The sequence below is a fragment of the Palaemon carinicauda genome, chromosome 19 (assembly GCF_036898095.1).
Source record: "Palaemon carinicauda isolate YSFRI2023 chromosome 19, ASM3689809v2, whole genome shotgun sequence".
Classification (NCBI taxonomy): Eukaryota; Metazoa; Arthropoda; class Malacostraca; order Decapoda; family Palaemonidae; genus Palaemon; species Palaemon carinicauda.
Genome location: NC_090743.1, coordinates 20617816 through 20642478, shown reverse-complemented (window position 1 = coordinate 20642478; position 24663 = coordinate 20617816). Strand labels below are relative to the sequence as shown.

General features: G+C 35.8%; 2 protein-coding genes across 3 annotated transcripts in view; one reads left to right on the top strand and one right to left on the bottom strand.

The window, feature by feature from the left end:
* The window catches only part of LOC137658506 (uncharacterized), a 329004-nt gene that overhangs the window by 224274 nt on the left and 80067 nt on the right, over positions 1-24663 (bottom strand). The window contains exon 2 of one of the 2 annotated variants that reach the window (XM_068393277.1): positions 21622-21696. The exons of the other annotated variant lie outside the window; for it this stretch is intronic. The gene's annotated coding sequence lies outside the window, so the exon portion shown is untranslated. The remainder of the gene's footprint in view (positions 1-21621; positions 21697-24663) is intronic. 2 annotated transcript variants of the gene reach the window in all.
* LOC137658921 (uncharacterized) overlaps positions 2745-24663 on the top strand; it is a 69737-nt gene continuing 47818 nt past the window's right edge. The window contains exons 1-9 of the mRNA XM_068394038.1: positions 2745-2874; positions 8293-8374; positions 8800-8927; positions 12361-12498; positions 12838-12892; positions 13070-13182; positions 13595-13703; positions 16495-16603; positions 17703-17908. Coding sequence (XP_068250139.1) covers positions 8305-8374; positions 8800-8927; positions 12361-12498; positions 12838-12892; positions 13070-13182; positions 13595-13703; positions 16495-16603; positions 17703-17908 — 928 coding nt within the window. The 5' untranslated portion in view covers positions 2745-2874; positions 8293-8304. The remainder of the gene's footprint in view (positions 2875-8292; positions 8375-8799; positions 8928-12360; positions 12499-12837; positions 12893-13069; positions 13183-13594; positions 13704-16494; positions 16604-17702; positions 17909-24663) is intronic.

Here is a 24663-nt window from a genome sequence, read left to right as displayed (position 1 = left end):
AGTGCGAGGGGAGAGCGAAGATACAAGCATGATATATACACAAAATTAAATGTCGTTACTATGTACGATGGTATGACACACGGTTGGTACATGGCTCCCCCCCCCCCCTAAAAATGACATACTGTATGCATGTTAAATAGGGCGCCCTGATCTAGAGAGGTGAACTGTAGGCGGGTCACCTGGCAAGAGATAAACAGGTTTTAGACGATCAATGGAGACCCAGTCTTCTTTGCCACGAATGTTTAGTAGGGATGCTTTCGGACTGCATCGGAACAGAAGGAAAGGGCCCGTGTAAAGCTTGTCGCACACTGAGCCGGAACGGAACCGCCGCCTAAGACACCGAAGCCTCAGAACAGAGCAGAAACGACGTCCAGCGCGCTCACTGAGCCAGAAGCCACAGAACGGAACCGACGGAAATTTTCATATAAATGAAGGAAGTTTTCCTTAATCATAACTGAGTTTTTATTTAATTGATGTTACAATGATTAGATATTCTGTATGTCAATCTTTTATCGAATCCATAAGCCAGATGTTTATATGTTTTCAAAAAAGAAATAATAGTAATAATTAATAATTACTCCAAAATTCTTTGTATTAAATCATAAGTTCACATCATTGTTATTAAAGTACATTCGTCAAATTTCTGACATCAGCAAAAGAAAAAAAAATAATAATAAACAATAATAATAAATAATAATCCCTCCTAAAATCTTTGTATTAAATCATATGTTTACATCATTGTTATTAAAATACATTCGTCAAATTTCTGACATAAGAAAAATATTGGTTGCTATCCCTCTAACCTCCGAATTCCTCGGCAACCCTCTCCAAAACAACCGCTGCAGTCGTTCTGCGCATGCGTAGCCTGTCACACGCCACCGACGCTTCAGAAAAAAATATCTTTCAAAGAATACTGTGTCGGTTCCGTAATGTTCTGGCGCGTCAGTTCCGTTCTGTTCTGGCCCAATGTGTGCAGCCAGGAAAGAATGCATGCTTTCGATTTCTATCGGACGTTTCGGTTCTGATCGGGCGGTTCCGTTCGGGCTCAATGTGCGACAAGCTTTAGGGGGCGTTAGCGGTGGCTTGCTGGTGTCGTTGCTATGTACGATCGTGTGACACACGGTTGGTACACCTCTCTCTCTCTCTCTCTCTCTCTCTCTCTCTCTCTCTCTCTCTCTCTCCACTTCCATCCGTTCCACTTTACATAAGGGTCACATAAACAGAGCTTTTTCTAAAACTAAAAATATACAAACAGGGGAATGTTGTAACACCTTTGGACTATTTTGACAGGAGGCCAAGAATACCTTAAAGAGATAAGGAGTGTGAAACGGATGTTATTTTTCCAAGACACAAAAGATAAAGAGCAGATTTAAGTGTTGTAATAGTACTGAAAAATAGGTTACTCTATTGGAAGCAGTAATTGCATAGGTGACCCCACCAAGAATTGTCAAGGGTCTTCAGCTCATAAAATTCTTGGAAATTCATGAGACTGGACTAGTAAACTCACCACCAAAAGATTAACACACAAACACACACACACACACACATATATATACACATAATGTATATACTGTATGTATACTAGGTTGGTTTGCTATGAGGGATCATACAAACATTTCACACAATCACCAATCCGCAGTGGCCAACGTGGTTATGAAAATGGCCAAATTCCAGGCATAACTAAGGACATGTTGGAGGCATTTGTCCTGCAGTGGACTAGAAACGGCTGCATTAGTTGTTGTGGGTATGTATGTGTGTGTGTATAAACACATACCCACAACTATATATATATATATATATATATATATATATATATATATATATATACATACATACATATATACTGTATATATATATATATATATATATATATATATATATATATATATATATATATATATATATATATATGCAGAGGAACGACAAAATTTTCCGTCATCACAACTGCAACTTCACCACAATAAAGAGAAATTTAAAAACCAAGTTTCATTTAAATTTTACACATTTATAAGGTACCTTGAACAATGCACAGGGTAATATAATTTTTTGCTTAAAACTTGGTATATACAGTAAATGGGAAAAAAAATGAAAACAATTATCTATATGAAAACATATGCATGTATTATATATAATTTTATGTCCATACTAACAAACAAATATATACACATAGACTAACAGACTTATACACATGAATATTATAAAGATAGAAAGCATACGCATGCTAATAATAAAATCAGGGAGATAAACTGCATACCATAAAGTTATTTGCTAATAATAACTACCTTAATTTTCTCAAGAACTTCGTTAATGAAAAACATCCATTTAACATTCATTGAATCATATAAGCTTTAGTTAAATTTTTCTCTCGTAATTTTAATAAGAAAGCAAAGCCTATCAAAAACATTTCTAAAAAATCACACATTTTTCATGTACTTCAGAATAGATTACAGCATATAAATAAAACGAAAAGAAACATGAAGGAGAAATTGCTGGAATTACAGACGGCACAAAAGCTTGATAACAGGGGAATGATTCCTAGAAAAAAAAAAAAAAAAAAAGTGGCCAAGGTCGTGAATGATTATTGGTTTTTGATTCTGTACTTGGACGGGACTTGAAGGTCAAACGATTACTTGCAACTTTTGAGAGGATGTGTGTGTGTGTGTGTGTGTGTGTGTGTGTGTGTGTGTGTGTGAGCACTAACTTGAGATACCCCAACGGGCAAAGCGTTACAACCAAGACCCAGGGCTCCATGAGAAGACTGAGACGAGGTGGCGTAATTACGTAACTCTTGGATTTTCTCCACTTCAGTACTTGCTCAGGTGCAGATTTGATCACAGCTTTTTCAGACCTCACGACAAACACACAGTCGTTTTGGTACGTTTAAAGTTGTTGGTGTAGTGTAATGCCTTGTATAGTGTTGAAGTGTTTTGCTATTTGTGATTAGTTTGGAATAGCAGAGGATGTGCAAATCATTTGAAATTCTTAAGACTGTAATTTATAGGTATTTGGTCATACTTCTATATTTTATGGGTACACGTTATAATATATATATATATATATATATATATATATATATATATATATACACATATGTGTGTGTGTATGTATACAGTACTACTGGGCAACCACACAAAAATCTCCCACCATCACCAATCCGCACTGGTCAACATAATAAAGCTGGCCAAACCCCAGGTATAAATTGACATGTCTGTGGGCTTTGTCCTGCAGTGGACTAGAAATTACTGCATTTGTTCATTTGTTATATGTATATATATATATATATATATATATATATATATATATATATATATATATATATATATATGTCAATGTGTAAAAAGTTCCGCAATAGTTGAAAAAGAAACGTTAATACATTTTTATCATTACCAATCTCATGTTTTTTAATTTTATCAGAGAGATAGTTTTTGGCCCAGTTTACTAAATTGAAACTATTTCATAAACATTCAAGAATAAACGAATCGCCAGTTTTCAATCTGTGAAGTGCCACTGAGAGCCCAGTAAAAAACCAAGTGCAGTTTACATAGATTATACAATTAGACTGATATATTAGATGTTTATTTTAAAAAGAAAATGGAGCGCATCCTTTGTAAACATCAAGAAAAGGTAAATTCCTGGAGATGGTGCGAGTCACGAATGAAAGATTACCTAATGTTAATTTTCAAATGCCATATAAGAAACTGCTACTCCCCACAAATCTCATGGTTAGGCTACATTACCATTAGTATTCTTATAAACTAATGTACGCGACCCACCGTAAAAGATAGCTAAATATTTAGATAGATATGCATATATACACAGTCAACCCTTCCCACCCCTCCCCCTTTCCTAACTACAACATGCAACTTTGGGCAATTTGTGAGAGATTGGTGTTTTCCGAGTGGTCCTTTCCTAACTACAACGCAAAAGTTTGGGCATTTTGTGGGAGATTGTTGTTTTCCGAGTGGTCCTTTCCTAACTACAACGCGAAAGAATGGGCAATTTGTGGGAGATTGTTGTTTTCCGAGTGGTGCTTTCCTAACTACAAAGCGAAAGTTTGGCCAATTTGTGGGAGATTGCTGTTTTCCGAGTGGTCCTTTCCTAACTACAACGCGAAAGGTTGGGCAATTTGTGGGAGATTGCTGTTTTCCGAGTGGTCCTTTACTAACTACAACGCGAAAGGTTGGGCAATTTGTGGGAGATTGCTGTTTTCCGAGTGGTACTTTCCTAACTACAACGCGAAAGGTTGGGCAATTTGTGGGAGATTGCTGTTTTCCGAGTGGTCCTTTCCTAACTACAACGCGAAAGGTTGGGCAATTTGTGGGAGATTGCTGTTTTCCGAGTGGTCCTTTCCAAAGTACAACGCGAAAGTTTGGGCAATTTGTGGGAGATTGCTGTTTTCCGAGTGTTCCCTTCCTAACTACAATGCGAAAGTTTGGGCAACTTGTGGGATATTGCTGTTTTCCGAGTGGTCCTTTCCTAACTACAACACGAAAGTTTTGGCAATTTGTGGGAGATTGCTGTTTTCCGAGTGGTCCTTTCCTAACTACAACGCGAAAAATGGGCAATTTGTGGGAGATTGTTGTTTTCCGAGTGGTTCTTTCCTAACTACAACGCGAAAGAATGGGCAATTTGTGGGAGATTGTTGTTTTCCGAGTGGTCCTTTCCTAACTACAACGCGAAAGATTGGGCAATTTGTGGGAGATTGTTGTTTTCCGAGTGGTTCTTTCCTAACTACAACGCGAAAGAATGGGCAATTTGTGGGAGATTGTTGTTTTCCGAGTGGTCCTTTCCTAACTACAACGCGAAAGATTGGGCAATTTGTGGGAGATTGTTGTTTTCCAAGTGGTCCTTTCCTAACTACAACACGAAAATTTGGGAAATTTGTGGGAGATTGTTGTTTTCCGAGTGGTCCTTTCCTAACTACAACGCGAAAGAATGGGCAATTTGTGGGAGATTGTTGTTTTCCGAGTGGTCCTTTCCTAACTACAACACGAAAGTTTGTGCAATTGTGGGAGATTGTTGTTTTCTCAGTGGTTCCCCGTCAGTGTGCCAGGAATATATATATATATATATATATATATATATATATATATATATATATATATATATATATATATATATATATATATATATATATACAGTATGTATGTATAGCATATATACATATATATACATATATATATATATATATATATTGAATATATATATATATATATATATATATATATATATATATATATATGCATATATATATCTGTATATTATATTTATATATACATGTATATTTACATATATGTATATATATGTGTATATATATTTGTATATATATGTATATATAAATATATATATATATATATATATATATATATATATATATATAAATATACGTGTATATATATCTGTATATTATATTTATATATATATGTATATGTGTATATATGTATGTATATATGTATATATATCTATGTATATATGTATATATATATAAATATATACACACACACACACACATATATATATATATATATATATATATATATATATATATATATGCATGCTTGCTCTTTATATATATGGAATATACCGTCTGTTCCCTACTCTGCAGATTGCTCTTCTTAAGGTTATCGGTCTTGTACAGTAATATCTTGATTGATGCCATAAAGTCCATACGATTGGTCTCGATTTTTGTGCATTTTTGACGTGTTAATCATGACATCGTTATTATTGAACTTTGCGTCAATATAAAATCGTAGTTGTTGATAGATAATAGTGACTACAAGAATGTAAATCTGGTGTTCTTCCGTATATCGTTTTTGGCCTTTTATTTTTCATATATACGCATGATAAGTACTTTGACCTTGAAGAGAAACTTTTTTTCTTATGCAAATGATGCAACTCTCTTTGCATCGACTCAACCTCTGAATTAAGATTGTCGTTATTATATCCCTTAAAAAAAATCTATACAAAATTGGTGCATAGTGCAAACTAGGGAGGGATGGAGTTAAAATTAGTGTATCGAGCAAATTTTCATTAACCATGTTTATTCAACAACATGGAAATCGTTTAAAAAATTTTCAAATGATTTATTATTAAAAATGTCCTCGTGAGCAACACTTCTGCTCTTTTATCCAATTGCACGAAAAATTGGTATTACGAGAATATCTTTCAAGATTTTTAAAGACCTGACAATCCTGTGGAAATATCCCAACATTTTTACCTTCGGTTGTTTAGAATAGACCTACTGTTCTCTTATCTGATCTTTAACAGTTTACTTTCATCTTTACTTATCAGATATAAGCTAGAGGTCTATTAAATACCTTACCATAATCGCTAGCACCGTTGTTCAATTAGGTCGTTTTTGCTTACTTTACAAGTGCCCTTCACTTTCCGCAGACTCTGCTCTACACATTATTCTACAATTTTTATTCTGGGTACGTTCAAATTGTGGAATGATCTCAGTGGGAACTAATGATGATTAAACTTAGTGCATATACTTTGATCTAATTCTCTTTTCACAGTTTAAAGGTTTCTTATCTATTTTAACATGACTTTCTTAAACAATGTTTTTTCTATTATCTTTTTATAGGTAATTATTTACATCACCGTCTCTTTTCCTGACTGGACTGTTTTCCCTACTTTGGCCTCATATTTCTATCGATATCCTTACTTCTGTAAATACTGAATTTGACCGGAAAATAAGGTAAGAAACTCTTACACAATAGAGTGAAATTTGAGATTCCTTGTTTCACTATCCTTGACCAACTTACAGTCATATTTTAATTTTTTAGGGTTCAATTTCTTTCCCCACAATTTTCTCATTGCACTAATTTTAGTTAGATTTCTTCTAAGGAATTTAGTAACTATAAGTCTACATTTAGGAGATTTAATTGATGCAAAGAGATTAACACAATCTTCATATGCGAAAATCTTGTTCCCTAGGCCAAGCACACATGCATAAGTATGGGCAGAGAACACTACCCTGAGGAACACCAGACATTAAATTCCAATAGTCAATCACTATGGAACCCATCAACAACTAATTGCAATCTATTACTTAGAAATTCAATAATGATGCTAAAAAAAGAACCACCTCCTCCAATTCTGTTTGAAAACACGGGCCTCCTGATCAACACTGCCAAAAGGCACCAATAAAATCCTCGCCAATCATATGAGGTTACTGACAGGAATCTAAGGATTTCTGCAAAGCATTGCAAATTGTAAGATGGGCATCGAATGCCTCAAGACCTTTGTGAAGTCGAAACTGCAAACCAGGGAACAGATTATTACCTTCAGCATAACTATTTAGACAAGTTGCCAAAGGACGTTCAAAAACTTTACATAGGGAAGTTATGGATATTGGGCGGTAATCAACTGGGCTAAACCTATCATTCGCTACTTTATTTAATGGAATATTATTATCAGTTCTCCAATATTGCAAAGAGAACCTCTTATTATGAATAGAACATAGAAGAAATACCATTTTGATCTACATCTCCATAAGCATCAAGGTCCAGTAAAAATGTTCTAATTTCACACAACTCAAAAGGCTAAACTATTATAATTAGTAGAGCTTCAGGATAACAGAACTCTGGAAGACTGAGCATCTTCATTACTCTCATTTGTCAGACACATCAGCTAAAAGGGTTGCCTTTTGCTTTAGCCAGGGAGTATAGCCATCTGGCTTAAGAAAAAGAGGAACTCTTGACTCTACACCAAAGAGTGCACATTTAAGGGTAACTAAATACATTTCATAAACGTGCCACATGATCCTTAAACACATTATCTTCAAGGATGAACGATCTATCTAAATCACGTTCATATAGTTTATATGGGAAATATTTATTTTAATGTTGTTACTGTTCTTAAAATATTTCATTTTTCCTTGTTTCCTTTCCTCACTGGACTATTTTCCCTCCTGGGACCCCTGAGCTTATAACATCCTGCTTTTCCAACTAGGGTTGTAGCTTAGAATTTAATAATAATAATAATAATAATAATAATAATAATAATAATAATAATAATAATAATAAATCAACACCTGGCCAATTCTATGCCACTTTTTACCCCTTTTATAGTCTTGTTATCCCTTTTATATCTATTTTAGCCCTTTTAGTGCATTTATAGAGGATAAGAGTGATTGTGACGTTTAAACTTTAGAATAAAATTAGCATTGCTTTCTGGGTCATCTACTTTTTCATTTATTAACATACACACACTTTAAAAACACTAACAAAGCGGGGAATGTCAGAGAACTTATGAGTGAATTAATACTATAACGGTTTGTAATTTCAGGTTTCATGGAATATGATGAATAATCTCTTTGGAAGGATGAAGCTCCTTATTCTTCTGCTGTCGGTCTGCGTAGGAATATCGGGTGAGTTTGATTTAATATTATTATTATTATAAGTAGTAGTGCCGTTACATTTAAAGTCTTAGCAATAATAATATTTAAGGAAAACGATTTCAGTCTCTAATATACCAAATCTCTCTCTCTTCTCTCTCTCTCTCTCTCTCTCTCTCTCTCTCTCTCTCTCTCTCTCTCTCTCTCTCCTAAAAATATCTACATTTTACACAAACACAGATACACACACATTTACCAACTCCGACTCAGACTTTGGTATCTGTGGTACGTGTTTTTAATTGTTCCTCTATCATTCTAAAAAAATTTATACTCTCTCTCTCTCTCTCTCTCTCTCTCTCTCTCTCTCTCTCTCTCTCTCTCTCTCTCTCTCTCTCTCTCTCTCTCTCTCTCTCTCTAAAGATAATAACCAAGATAATGACACTCTTAACCCTGCTCAGAGGCCGCTATCTGCAGAAATACAGATATATCTTGCAACTACGCTGATGTGTGTCTCCCCCATAAGCTCGTCTGCGATTCTGATAGACACTGCAGTGACAACTCTGACGAAGACCAGGAATTATGTGACGTAAGTGTAGTTTATAATTATTCTTTCTATGCTTGTTATTAGAATAATAATGCACATTTATTTACTAATTCTATTTCATGAACTTTTGTTGACTAAAAAGAATGACAGAATAAAACTGTAGAAGCTTTTGAGATAAGATATCTGTGCAGAGATGAAATATAGAATAGAGAAGGATGCCAAGCTGAGGGGACAATTTTGTTAAAGAAGTTTTATGGTGGTTTAATCATGTCAAAAGAATGGGAGATGATGTTTTCAAAGGGCTGGGTGATGAGGGATACCTTAAGAATTGGGAGGACTGGGCGCAAGTGTTGGAATAAAAGGGCATATTCACCAGTGTAATCAAATAAAGCCGGCCATACACACGGACACGGAGGACTGGTCGTACAGTTTATCCTGCTGGACTGGAGCAACGCTCCTGTCCTGTCCTGTGAATACCCACACACGCTACGGACTTGCCTACTTTTAGCTCAAGAGGATTGGGCACCCAGGATTACATAGTTACGTTTTTGGTACTTGTGTACCAAATTTTGTACATTAGTACATTAGGGGGTTATCAAGTACAATTGGTACAAGTAATTTTGAAAATGCCAAATTTTGGTGCTTTTACTTTCTTTATTCATTTTACTTAATATAAATCTATGAGATCTGACTTGAAATAATATGAAGGATCGTGACAGGCATTCTCTATCGGCTTCTATAAAGGCCTATGTCCGCTACGGTGCTGATGTACTTACTTCTTTTGAAGTCATTGTAGGACTACATTTTCTGTTTATCCCTCTTAATCCGAGTCCAAATGTCTCCTGGGAGGAATATACTAAAAGGATATTTGGACCTTTCTGGAGATTATCTCATGCTGATGCACTATACGCTTTTAATTAGGCGTACTTATTTTCGCGTTAATTTATGGACATTTGAAAAGGGTTGTTTATGTAGGCAGAGGGAAAATGTGGCAGAGATATGCATAGGTTATAAAAATAGAATTATCAGCAGCTATTTAATTTATCTATCCATATTTTTGAGCCTCACTTTTCCCCATGAAGAGTAGTCATAACACTTATCGGAATATTAAATTGTTTTCCCTTTGTATCCGTATCTGTTTATTATCAGAATACTATTGCATGAATTAGGCAGAATACTGTGTGGTTTTAAAGATAGAATATACTATGAAAAAGGTAATGAAATTCAAGTAAATCATAACTTGAATGAAAATGAGGAGAAACGCTAAAATAAAGAGTAATAAAAGGCAAAATATTACAAACTTGTTAAGGAAATGGATATTCTGGCAGACGGAAACTTCAAATAAAAAAATAAAAAAAAAGAATAAATATAAGTTACTCTACCGACAAGATTATAAGTAAATGTCAAATTGAATGTTAATGACCGATTTCCATTACTTTTAATGAAAAAAGATAATCAAATAATATGAGTAATATATGCAAAATTATCATTATTATTATTATTATCATTATTATTTTTCTCTATTGAGCGGATAAAATATTGTTCTGGTTGATCATTTAGAATTGACTAAACTCTGGAATACCATAGTTTAAATACTAAAAGCCCAAGGGCTCCAACAAGGAAAAGTAGCCCAGTGAGGAAAGGGAATACGGAAATTAAAAAACTAAAAGAAAAGTAATGAACAGTTAAAATGCGCTAAAATAGATACATTCTGTGCTTGTTTCCATGGCCAAAATCATCGATAGAGAAAAGAGCAAATGATTACATTAAGTGAAATTAACAACGAACTGAGTGACTTGAAGTGTTAGATGCATATTTCTCTATTTGAAGAAAATTTATACTATTTGAAGAGAAAAATTTGTGTATAAATTTCAAAAGTATCTATGACATGATGTTTGATTCTGTGGGTCGGATATTGTGAGATAGGTTGGATTAAAAGATTGGTTAAGCATACACCTGGATTACTCCTAAATTCCCTACGACAGTTTACAATGTTAGGACCCTCATTAATCTTTTGACTTTGGGAAAGAGAGAAATTGTGGTCTTTTGGAATATACTAATGAAAGCAAAAATTGGTTCAATACGTTAATAAGTCAAAAGATTGTGAAATGCAATCAGTTTCTCATTATATTATAAAAAAACACTCTGATCAAAGGACGAAGTATGGTCGTAAAATAAAAAAAAACCCAAATCGCCATACTAGTCCTTCCCCACACAAGCAAGAGACTGTCACTGTCACGGGATACTGCCAATCTCGGCTGGACTGGCCTGTGGCTGTCCGGTCAAACATGCTGAAAGGATGAGAGGACAGGTTAGTCGCCTAGGGTTTGTCCTGTTTACCCCAATACACGTTCAGGATTGGCCAGTTCGTGCCAACAGCGGTCAAATAATTGCACCAGTCCTCTGTGTGCTTGGCCTGCTTAAGAACTTAGGGAAGTGGTGATACGGCAATATATGGAAAAGCGACAGTCAACGTGCCACTGTCGAGGCCCTGGTGAAAATATGAGATAAAACCCTTCGACACGAAGGTTTTATATACAGCTCTTTTGAAGAACAATATATATACATATATATATATATATATATATATATATATATATATATATATATATATATATATATACACACACATAGGTAGTAGGTTGGCCAAGGCACCAGCCACTCGTTGAGATACTACCGCTAGAGACTTATGGGGTCCTTTGACTGGCCAGACAGTATTACATTGGATCCTTCTCTCTGGTTACGGTTCACTTTCTCTTTGCCTACACATATACCGAATAGTCTGGCCGATTCTTTACATATTCTCCTCTGTCCTCATACATCTGACAACACTGCGATTACCAGACAATTCTTCTTTCAATCAAGAGGTTAACTACTGCACTGCAATTGTGCAGTGGCTAATTTCCTCTTGGTAAGTGTAGTAGAGACTCTTTAGCTATGGTAAGCAGCATTTGAGCATTGGCCTTTCTTACAACTCCATCAACAAACAAACTAGATAACCATGGCGACATCACATCCACGTCTCAGGCTCACTCTCACTGGAAACCACTCACTCCATTCATTTCCTATCCTAACATACGCTTTATTGATTATATATAAACTGTTCACTGCATGCAACAACCTTCCACCAATTTCATATAACCTTATCATATTCCACATCACTTCTCTATGAACTCCATCATAAGCTTTCTCAAAATCCATAAATGCAACATACACCTTGCCTTTTGCTAAATATTTCTTGCATATCTAACTGTAAAAATATGATATATATATATATATATATATATATATATATATATATATATATATATATATATATATATATATAAAATGAGGAGAGAACTAGTGCACCATAGCACCTCCGTAAGTACACAATGAAGGTTTCCTTGATAATCTGTGGGGGTGGGGGGTAGAATTCAGAAGAATGGCCAATGCGGGTTGGTCCTCATGAGCACAATTTTTTTTATTTAAACAGGCATGGAAGAACAGCAAATGCGACAGGAACTACGTGGAGTGCACCAGGAATGGAAAGACCAAATGCATTGAGATCTCCAAGTACTGTACCCTGGACAATCCAACGTGTGAGGGGGACCTGGACTTGCGTATTTGTTTGGTATGATATTGACTTTTTTCTTATTCTAATTTCATTTTTTTGATGTACAAAGGTAGATTCATTCTGTATGGAATAAGAATAGACCTTTTCATTCATAATTTCTTATATCTTTTACTCGAAACAGTGTAAAGGGAGTGGAAAAAATTTCAATATAAGACAGACTACGGATAATTACACACAATGTTACAATAGAATATTTCAAGTGTACTCTATTCAAGACTTTGGTTTATTAAAACTAAAATAAAGGTATCCTAAATAAATTTTCTGATTACTGCAAAAGAATATCTAGATTCTTGTGATTTATATAGAGTTACTTATTGACATTTGTATGTTCCACAGATGCTTGGAAGTGGAAGGCTTGATAAACTTGGCAAATTTTCTCTACAGACAACAGGTATTTTCAAATTATGAGTAAGGTCAATCAAAAGATAAAACATATCAAAAGTATGGTGAAATAGCAGGTAAACTTAATATAACAATTTCCAACCCAAGTGAGAAGCTGCTAGTGATGGATTACTTTCATTAACATAATACGTATTAGAATGAATATTTATCTTCTATCCTTTCACAGATAATCAAACGAAACCTGTCTTGCCTGTAACGATTCCACACCGTAAGCCCACCTGTCCTCTACTGTATACGCTCGTCGGAAATCAGTGTCTTTTATTTCTCTACGTTGGCAGTGTGAGTGGAGAACCCCCTTCTCTCTTTCACTCTCTGTATCTTTCCACGAACACACATACACTTTCCATACAGACATCTGATAGTCCTTGTGAGCTTAGTAACATACTAATTCTATTCTTGGCAGCTTGAAACATATTCCCCTTTTTTATATTTATAAGATAATTCCATAATCAAATACTTGAATGCATTAATTATTATATGGAATTTCAACGGGAGGTTAATACAAAGAAAGAAGCCATATCCCAAACCAGATAAAAATATACATAGATAATTTATTCTGAGTAATACAGAATTCTGTTGTTCAAGATTGGCTTCATTTAAAAGTACCATGTCATTAGAGATCCATTTCATCCTTGGAACTCCATTCTATTTGCGTGTTTTTAAGAAATCCTGATGATCCTTTTCTCTGCAGATGAGCTGGGGCGAGGGTCGTGCTTTATGCAATTTCATGGAGGGCGACCTCTTGACAATTAAGAACGTCAGCCACTTTACAGAAATAGCTCAACTCCTGCAGAAATATGGTGAGGTTATGATTCAAGATGCACCTGTTTCATTTTCTTTTTGCATGATTAAACTTGCCATTATTTCTTGGATGATCCAAAACTATAAGGGTTGATAGATCTTAAGCTATAACGCCAATTATAATAGTCCCCTTAAAATCTATTTTTCAAATGGAGGCAGTCTGATAATCTGTTTGAGTTGTCATAGTGGTGCAGATAACAGTAAATTTTCAAGAGAATTTTTCATTCCTAAAATCAAGCACCAAAATTGGCATGCACACTCCTTAGGGATTGCTCTTTTGATAAAACCCGTTTGCCAACTATAAATTCAAGATGGCACTCAGTTTTCAAGGTGGGCATCCTTGAATATACAAAACTAACGCATTTCGCAATAAATTCGCAAAGACTTATACTATTTGAACGATCTTGTGTCATATCGTACATTTTCCCTACATAGAATCCGTATTTGGAACCATGGACTTACTGGCTTTCTTGTACACAACCAAAGCACACTAGATGGCACTGCTGCTATGAAACTCTGCATGAGATTAAGTATTGGCTAATTAAGTATTTAGTGTACAGTTCAATGTTCTAAATGCTGTCTATTAAGCTACACATCATTTAGCTACTGTAGATCAAATGCAGTTTAATATAAATGTTTATTTAGACAGCCGCCCATGAATTGACATGGTGCGCCAGCACTCAAGTCGCCACACACACAACAATCACAAGAACATGGTGGCTATACAATGAATGTCACACATTTCTTTAATGAGATACCTATTCTAGCCAGACTTGATGATGGTGGTAGCATTAAAAAACTCTGAGGAGGAACAAGGTGGAGTATCACCAAAGCTGTCACATAATGTTCAAGAACAAGAAACTGGGGAGATCTAGAGAAAGAGCAATGAGTGCTTACCCAGTAGAATGCCAGATCAAGCTGCATAGAACCATCCTTGAAGACAAAATGTGTTTCATATGTGACAAAGAATCCCAGTCACTTGAGCTCAGACATGTATGACGACAAACCTCAACAACAGACTTCATGAAGGTGCCCAAAAAATCTAAATGACAGAAAACCTCTTGCACAACTCAGCGGTGGAGATGCTACTGAACAGGACCTCAAATACCATTATGCACCTTTGAGAGACCTGTACAATAGGGATATGACATACCTCTGACCCACCAAGAGACTGGAACAGGAATGTGTACTCTTAAGAGGGTGCCAACCCACAGGCATTCTGAGAGCTAGTCGCACATCTAGTGGTGAACAACAGACATATTTCACCTACAGTATATGCCCAGCTCCTGGAACAGCTGGGTGTTGATGCATATGCTGTGAGAAATGCCACCGTTGGAAGCTCAAAAGTAGGGAAGGGAAGTTCTTTAGGTTTACCAGAAAAATGTGGGCTTTATGTTGTCAGAAGCAGCTGACTATTAAGTGAAGTTATTATCCATGGCAATGCAGCTAACATCTTGCAAAGACATATGCCGGATCACAACTCCACATTTGTTGAAACCTTCCATGAGGGAGGTATCGAGCAGGACATTCCAATCGCTCTTCTACAGTTTGTTGCCATTCTTGAACACAGAGTAGACATCAAATCTCAATTGAGGTTTGGCTCATCAAAATCAGATTAGCAATTTCTCAGTTACTTCAGTAAAACTGCTATGCAAGGTACTAACAAGGATCAGCAACTTACAGATACTCAAAAGATAGAGACCCCTTTCTCTGTTTACATGGTATTATAACCACGAATGAAGATTCTGTCAGCAACTGGCAGTTACAACCCAGACATATGGATCTTTGTACTATCTAGGCATACAAAAGGAGCAGGCAGCAGAGTCATCATGGCCAAAACCAGCGATACAGATGTTGTCGACTAGTCGTCATTACATGCACTTCAGGAGCTACATCTGTAACAGTTGTAGGTTGCCTTTGACCAAAGGTGGGTTACTGCACATTGCTTGTACAGAAAAAAATCAAGGGGATGCTCTTCTTCCCTGTTTTCACTGACTGAGATGTCATTGCAGCATTTCGTGGCAAATGGAAAAAGTCTACTTGGCAAACCTTGGATGTTTGTGATGAGAGTTGCCAGCAGCTGACCAACTGTGGATGCAAGTCGGAATGTTGTGGTCATTGCAGATGCTACTGATTTCGTTTGACGGCACCATGCAGTTACAGATACAGTTTAGAACCATTGTAGTATACTCATGTGGCAAACACGTATAGACCTACTGCCTACATGTATATCCAACAATATTTTGGACTGATGGTGCCTATGATATGGGCACTTTTTAACCTAATTATGGTTATGAGAAAAATATTATGATAAAAGGAAGCTGGTGATTAGAAACATAGCTCCAAATTCGGATTCTACAGTGAAAAATGTATGATTTAACGTAAAGATAATTCAAATAGGAGATGTCTTTCCATTATTACTGTGAAATAAAATATTTCTGTTTAGTCAATGGTGTTCATCTTGGAAAATGGCTGCCTTCTAGAATTTCTAGGTGGCTAACAGATTTTATCAAAACAGCAATTCCCAAGGAGTATGTGTGCCACGTTTGGTGCTTGTTTACGGAAATGAATGATTGTTATAGTTATCTCCACTAACATTCCAGAGATCTTCTGTTATCAAAATCAGCCTAGAGACAGACTTCATGGGTATTGGGACAATAACTAATATTATAAGTTGGAGGAAAAACAAACTTTGTTGTGTATATAACACAAAATTTGACAGAAAGGAGAGGGAGATCATGGCCATAGATATGGAAATTCATTCAAACTTTATTGTATATTTCTCTCTAGATATACCCTCTGATTTCTGGATTGGGGGATCACTCGAAAATGCGGCAGTTGGCTGGACTTGGGTAGATGGCTCCCTAATGCCGATGGGATCTTCATTCTGGGCTACGAGGTAAGATGGTTAAGAACAACTTGTTATAATACAAGGAAGCTACAAGAGGGGTCATTCAAAATGTTTCATGGCATGTTATTAAGAAGTCCAAAACTCGAGGGTTAAATAACATGAAAAATTATTTCTCATCTCTTTCACTTTAGGAAGGTGGAATCATCTCTTCATCTCGTCCTTAGGACTATTTTTTTTTTCAAATATAATTATAATTGAAGCTCTAGATAATAAGAATTTGTTCGGTTTTATTCAATGTAAAATAACGATTCTTGACGGTTTGTATTTTGTTTATGCAATGCTTATCCTAATTCTTATAGTCTTACGAAGTGTCTTCATGAGATTCTCATATACACAAGAATCCATTTATACAAGACCCTAGGTACTATATGACTTCAGTCGAAGTTTCTGTAGATCAAATGCTGTAATCAAAATGAACTAAAACTTTTTAAACATATTAAATTTTATGCTTGAGGAGATCTACTTTGATATATTTGAAACAAATTTATCAAGGTAGTAACCCTTGTACAGTTGGACACAGTTGGGCACAGTTCACTCTGAGGAAGTGTATCATGTCACACGCTTACTGCGCTGTGAGTTCCTGAGTGTAACCCCAACCAACACCTCTGCCATCTTTCCCTACATCATTTGTTTGGTTACTCTCCGAGCAGTAAGAGTGTGACAGGGTACATTCCCTGAGAGAGGTGTGCCAGGAATTCCTGCATCCAACTGTACATTTAAGATTCTTCATTTTTTAACAATAAATCTATTCAAAGGATTTTTACTAAGATTTTTGCCAATGGCACGATTTCATGAATTCAATTAAAAACCCTAATACAGAACTGGTCTTGTGTAATTCCTATATGCAAAAAGATGCTTCACTGTGTAATTATTCACAGAAAAATATTACTTAATTACAGGTTCAGTCTATAAATGCATGTATTCTCAGTGCAGTCACAACACCAGTCCTGTAATTCCTCTATATAAACAAATTCCACTGGAATTTCTCATACCTAGTCAGTCTTGATCAAGTAAGATTGCAGATACACTGTGTAGCTCCATACCTCTGCCTAGGCCAGCTGTTGGTCATCTCAATTTCTGCCAACAGGTACAACCCCAACTGCGTCACACGAAATGGCACAGAAGGCAATCCAGAGACCATTTGCAACTACCAAACTCCAGAGGAGGTGCCGAAGGGCGAGTGTGCCAGCCTTGCCTTCGAACATTCCTACTATATAACTGACGAAGACTGCCTCAAGAAGAAGAGCCCTCTATGTGTCTACCAGGGTACGGAGTATCCTAATATTTACAAGCGCTAATTCGCGCGTCCTTGAATCCAAGAGCATGTCTTTAGATCAGGTATATCCTTGCTAAATAAGGACACGAGGGTGCGAGGATCTCTCATCTAAGGACAAGATATATAATCCAATGGCACGATTACCTCTGATCTAAAGACGCGATAAATAATCCAAGGGCACGGTTATCTCTGCCCGATCTCAGACTCTAAAGACACCTGTTCGGATTCTAAATGCACATCCTAAAATCCCACAGGCCCGTCTTCAGAGCGTGATGGAACGTTAGCAGCAACGTGATTGATGGTTGGTCATTTTCATTGATAAAAATGTTGATCAAATATACATGTGCGCTCTCTCTCTCTCTCTCTCTCTCTCTCTCTCTCTCTCTCTCTCTCTCTCTCTCTCTCTCTCTCTCTCTCTATTTATATTGCATAAAGAGAGCTGGTAAAAAAAAATACAAAACTGGATTGTATGAATTCTAAATAAAATAAAGAAAACGTAATTATTTTCATCGTAAATTTCCTGTTTGACTGACGATGCCATCATTATTTCTCCGGATTAGACCTAAACAAATATAAAAAAAAGAAAATAAAAAAAAAAGTTTCGATAAAAACAAAAAATAAAATTTGATGAATACATAATTACAAGCCTTAATGGAATTTCAAAGATCAATGGATGAAGTTTCTGTTTTTCGTATTAACCTCTTTTTTTTTCTTTTGGCCCCTTACCGCTGGCACCTGTTCGTTAAGGTTTATTGCTAAATTCTGTTATATATATTAAACGAGGGGGCATTCTATAACATAAGAAATAAAGGATAGAGTTCAATATTCATCCCTGACTGGATCTAAACCTTCATTCAGTATAAAATATCCCAGGTCATACCAGAAATATATATACTGTACATACATACACATACATTATATATATATATATATATATATATATATATATGTATATATATATAGATAGATAGATAGATAGATACAGATGTGTACACACACACACACACACACACACACACACACATATATATATATATATATATATATATATATATATATATATATATATATATATATATATATATGTGAAGAATTTTTCTTCACTCTTCTTTCATTTGTATTTTTGGCTCTATCCTAATAATACTGTAGCTACCCCTTAAACGTTCTCTGCTACATAAAGTTTTTTTTTACCCAAACATCGGGAGAACTATTTTAAAATCTACTAAATCTGTTGACAGTATCACACGCAATGCTCGTGACGTCACAGCGTAGATACGCACAGCAAGGGGCCTTATCCCAACGTATGATGGTTCTTTCCTTAAAACTACTTTGGTCGAGATAAACTGATTTTGAATTAATTCTAATACTGCTGACTTGAAAGCATCTTGTATTTCTCAATACCAATTAAGATTTGTTAATTTTAAGATGTTTGCCCATCGCACCAGCCCATTGCTAATTCTAATTTTAACTATTAATCTATAGCAAGCCAGAATAGGTAGGTTTAATGTATATATAAACTCCCTTAGAGCAGCAAGATTTCTCTGAATATTTAGTACAAAATCCTGTCTCCTATGCACTCCTTGCAACAATATATTGCCCTGTTCTAAAATCCCGAGATGGCACCTCCATTGGGTTACCTTGCGCGTCGTCGCCCTCATCTGTCTGGAAAGGTGAAGCGAGGTGATCCCTGATCATCCCTCTAAACCTCAACCTAACCCCATTCGTACGTAAGCAATAGTGGCTGTCTGATCTACTTGGCTGTCTGACCTGCTTGGCCGACTGGCCAGTGAGTGGATCTTTGCACTTCTGGCTCACCCCCTCCCCCTTCCCAAAACTCGACTCACAGAGAAGTCCTGCCGGTCGGAGAGATAGAGAAGAGAAGAGACTGTTAAACCGTATCTGCCAAAGTGAGAATTTTAGGGGTGAGCCAGTCCAGAGTGTAACTGTGCAACGAGCCAGTCAACAGTCACTTAAGAGCAAAGGACAATATTCCAAGGAGTGCAAGTAATAGAAATTTGGCCACTTAGTTTTCCCCCATTTTTTAGCTTAGACTAATTTCAACTTGCTTAGGTTATCTGGCTATTACATATTTCGGACTGTGTGCGGTGGGACTGTGTGTATATATTTTTTTCGATATCATTTTTTGCTTTTGAGACTAGCACAATCTCTGGGTCACATGGGCCACGTGTCCAGCCCAGTTCTAATTATTAATTATTGCAGAAAACCACGAGTCTAATCAATCATATTCTTATTTAATTTGCATTCCTTTTTTTATACCATTTTTCTGCTGTTAGGATGTCAGTTTATTTTAATGTAAATTTGTGAAATAAATCTAGATTAGGTTACTTAAACCTCTTTCGTATTTTTACACCCTCATTCATTTCAATGTGTCTTATGAATATTTGATCACGGGACAGAATACCCCATATTTGAAAGGAGTAAGTAACTTGAAAAAGGGTGTGTTAGCAAGCGACTTATCATTGAATATCTGCTTCAAGGTAAAGATCCATATCTATAAACTTTTAAATTTTACTTTACATCACTGCTCCCATTTTTGTTATTGTCTCTAATTACATTAACGTAAGATTCCTGTCCAGCATCTCACTGGGGTCCCTGGGACGGAACCGAAACAGAGCCTAAGAGTGCAAGATGACTACAGACCTGACAAAGCTAGAGTAGGACATCATATTAACTTTATTTTCACGTGTGGAGTTCTCCGGCCTCTGGACTGAGTACAATTTTCCCCTTTAGTATTTAAGAGTGACGGTTAGTAAACTGCGGCAGTAAAGTTATTAGCAGGTTGTTTGTGCCCAAGTATAAGTGCTCATTATCCTCACCTGTTGATCTTTGTGTAACTGACGTAGGGAGACTTTCCTGGACTAAGTTCCCACTCAAACATTTAATTAAAAAAATGAATTCTCCACAATATATATATATATATATATATATATATTATATATATATATATATATATATATATGTATATATATATATATTCACATTATATATATATATATATATGTATATTTATATATTCACATTATATATATATATTCACATTTTATATATATATATATATATATATATATATATATATATATATATATATATATATATAATCCTCATCAGCCACAAGACATAGGTCTCAGACATGACCTTCCACTCACGTCTGTTTATGGTCTTCCTATGCCACTTTATACCAAAAGTATTTTCCTAGCTCGTCAATCCATCGTCTTCTCTTCCTTCCCCCGCTTCGTTTGTAGTCTCTAGAGACCCATTCTGTTATTCCTAATGTCCAGCTAAAATTCACACTCGAACAATACCCTGAATAAGATGATACGCCATATTACTCTACACAATGTTATCAAAGTTTAAACTAAATGATTTTCCTAATGTAGAAAATTTGTTTCAATAATAAAAGTTGCTTTCAAGGTAGCCGCATCTCTTCATTATCATCGTATTCACCATGATTATGGAGACCACACTATCCGTATGTAATTTTGCTATATTTTTGCTACCAAAAGCCCGTGGTTGAACTTAAAACAAACTGGTTCTAATGAATAACATAACACTGTCAATTGAATTACATGTTCCACTCGAGGTGATTATTCGGTAATGTACACATATACATTTCTAACCTACTGTAAATCCGTTAATAAATGAAAAGGTTATGAGAAATTGCAGTAACTACGGAAAGCACTAAAAACAAAAATTTATGCATTACACTTACCTTAATCTGGTTGAAATACAGTACTGAAAATGGACGGCAGTCAGCTACTACTCTCACGCACCATTAAGCACACACCTGTAGAAACAAAATAACGTCAATTAATTTTTTATCACTTGAATCACTTTTAAGATTTATACCTCTGAACTTTTCAACTTTAGTATTCTTCTAATTCTAACATTTCTATTTTCTTATTTCTATTTCTTTTAGCACAAATGAAATTTAAAAAAAAATTAAAATCATCAGCATCGTCATCTACGCCTATTGACGCAAAGGGCCTCGGTTAGATTTAGCACAGTCGTCTCTATCTTGAGCTTTTAATTCAATACTTCTCCATTCATCATCATCTACTTCACCCTGTAGGCCTGGGACTTCCAACTCTTCCAGTGCCTTGTGGAGCCCAGCTGAACGTTTGGTGAATTAATCTCTCTTGGGGAGTGCGAAGAGCCATGTCCAAACCATCTCCATTTACCCCTCATTAAAAAACTCAACGCTATTGTTTAGAACAAATTAAATATTAAAAGAAATTTTCAGTTTTCAGGTACTTTTTGATAGTTGTTCTCGACAAATTAAAATAGCCTTCATTTCCGTTATTCTTTACTTATGTACTGTTCACTGATATTTCGATGAATTATAAAGGAAGATCCAGCATCCTAGGTAAGCTTAGGTATGTGTGTGGGGTGCGGGGGGGGGGGTGAAGGATGCAAAGCAATCCCTTGACGACTACGTTCGAAAGTGCAGCTTTGTCTATTTTCAAAATGGTGCCATTTGTGTGCACCATTGCCAGTGGTACAGTGGTAATTGGGAAGCTTAGTAATGGCGAAGATTAACATTCTTGTTTTTTTCTTATTGAAATGGTGAGATTCTGATGCAAAATTCATTACCCTCATTCTCGGTACACTTTATATGAACCTTGACTCACTAGCTTTCCTCTGTTGAGGACCCCTAGGAGATACTCCCTCATAGCACCTTTTGCTGCCTTTCCCGAGGTTATAGAGATATGAACTAGAGGTAATGGAAAAAAAAATTGCATGTATTTTTCATTCCTTCTATGAAAGTATTGATATCCTTGTCCTTTTTCACTCTCAAGAGTCGAGCTTGCTTTACTGGATGTTCTCCTGAATGGAGGGCAACAAGTTCAGAAGCAGCCATACCTCGCTGTCTGGGGTTCACTGCTCATCTTCTGAATGCACTTTCTGAGTTCTGAAAGGTTGTTATTCCTATCACCGGAGAGACCGCATCCCGATTTATTGTTTGCTCAAGACGCAAGTTTTTGGCCTTCGGATCAAGGCTGTGCCGTTTCTGAAGGTACAAACTTCCCAACTGAGCATAAGATGGCCTGTTCAAAGCAAAGAACATGCCGGTCATTAGTCCTCACTGCATGTTGCAGAGCATGATAAACTCGGTTCATTAGGTAAATGCACATGATGCAAAATCACCAGTTCCACCTGTTTCATAGATTGTTTCGTGGATGAAGTTTTTGGTTTTGCAATGCAAATTCCGAGTGACGATCATTTTGCATGTTTGACATTGCTGTGGAGATTCGTAGCTCGCAAATTCTGTTATAAATCCTAATGAATTCTCGTCTTTACTTAATTCTTCATAGGCAAGGAATTCTGAGAACAAGCATTTTTTCCATGGCTGCTGTAAGTATCTGGTTCATTTGAGTCCACCTGTTATAAAATGTTCCCTTCATTAATCCCACTACAGACTCTTTAGTAAGGAAACCAGATTTAGTAAGGAGATACTCCAATCCAGAATCCGCCAAGAATGTTCCTACAGCACAACAAAATGTTATCTCCACGTGGAAGTTTCCAAAGAGAAAGATCAGTTTTTCAAAGTCTGAAAACACGCAAGGTCTGAATCGAATATGCTTAGAGAGATACAGTGAGATCGTACATCACTGCCAATTCTTGTTTTGTTTCCTTTGCTATTTAGAAAGCCCTGACCATCATTTCCTTGATGACGTCCTTTCATGTTAGGGTTGACAAATTGGGTTCACGTACAAAGTGTCCTTATGTGAAAAGCCATCTGTTGCGAACTTCGAAAATAAGCCAATGTAAAGGGGTGATTTTCAGTACAATCACAATCTGACAGCATAGGATAGAAAATCCTGTTTGGCTATGGCAGGACATTTCCTTTTATTCCAATGGAAAAAGTGCTCAGTTTTGAGATGTAGTTACTTGTATCTATAATGATATGTGTAACATTTCTAATACCCTCGCTTAGTGAAACAATCATGAGAAATTGGAATGAGCTCATGAGGCTTCATAAAAAGTTTTTGGAAATGTTTGTCATCAATTCTTAACTGTGAATACAAGTGAATTTGAACCTCTGATACTGAGTAACAAACAGTTGCCAAAATTTTCTTTTTTTCATACCTCATACTCACACTAGTTATATTTTGACAACATCCAACAGAAAATAATGCTTGATCATAATAATAAAAGGGCGCTTATTTTTCAAAACTACAATTAGCTATTAGGCCACGTGTTATATTTAGAAATCAATTGTATAATGAAATAATTATGAAAGATTCAACTAAATTCATGAGGAATGTGTCTACCACAATTTCAGCTTGTTTTAGCTATATATATATATATATATATATATATATATATATATATATATATATATATATATATATATATATATATATATATTAAAAAAAATATTGAACATCTGATGACATTATAGTCAATTCTATTTAGTGAGGCAGATTTGCACTGACTCGCAAGGGTGCCCTTTTAGCTCGGAAAAGTTTCCTGATCGCTTATTGGTTGGACAAGATAATTCTAACCAATCAGAGAGCGGGAAACTTTTCCGAGCTAAAATGGTACCGCCGCGAGTCAAGGTAAATGTGCCTCATTAAAAAAAAAAAAAAAGAGTATAGTCATTTTTGGTTCATGGGGTCCAGAAGAAGGGTTTAAGAAAATCTCATATGTTCCTTACTCTGAATAAACATGAATTTGAGCCACCCTTTGGAGGCAATTGATGACATGAAGCCAGCCCTGACATTGCTAGGAGGCACATATTGTGTTTACA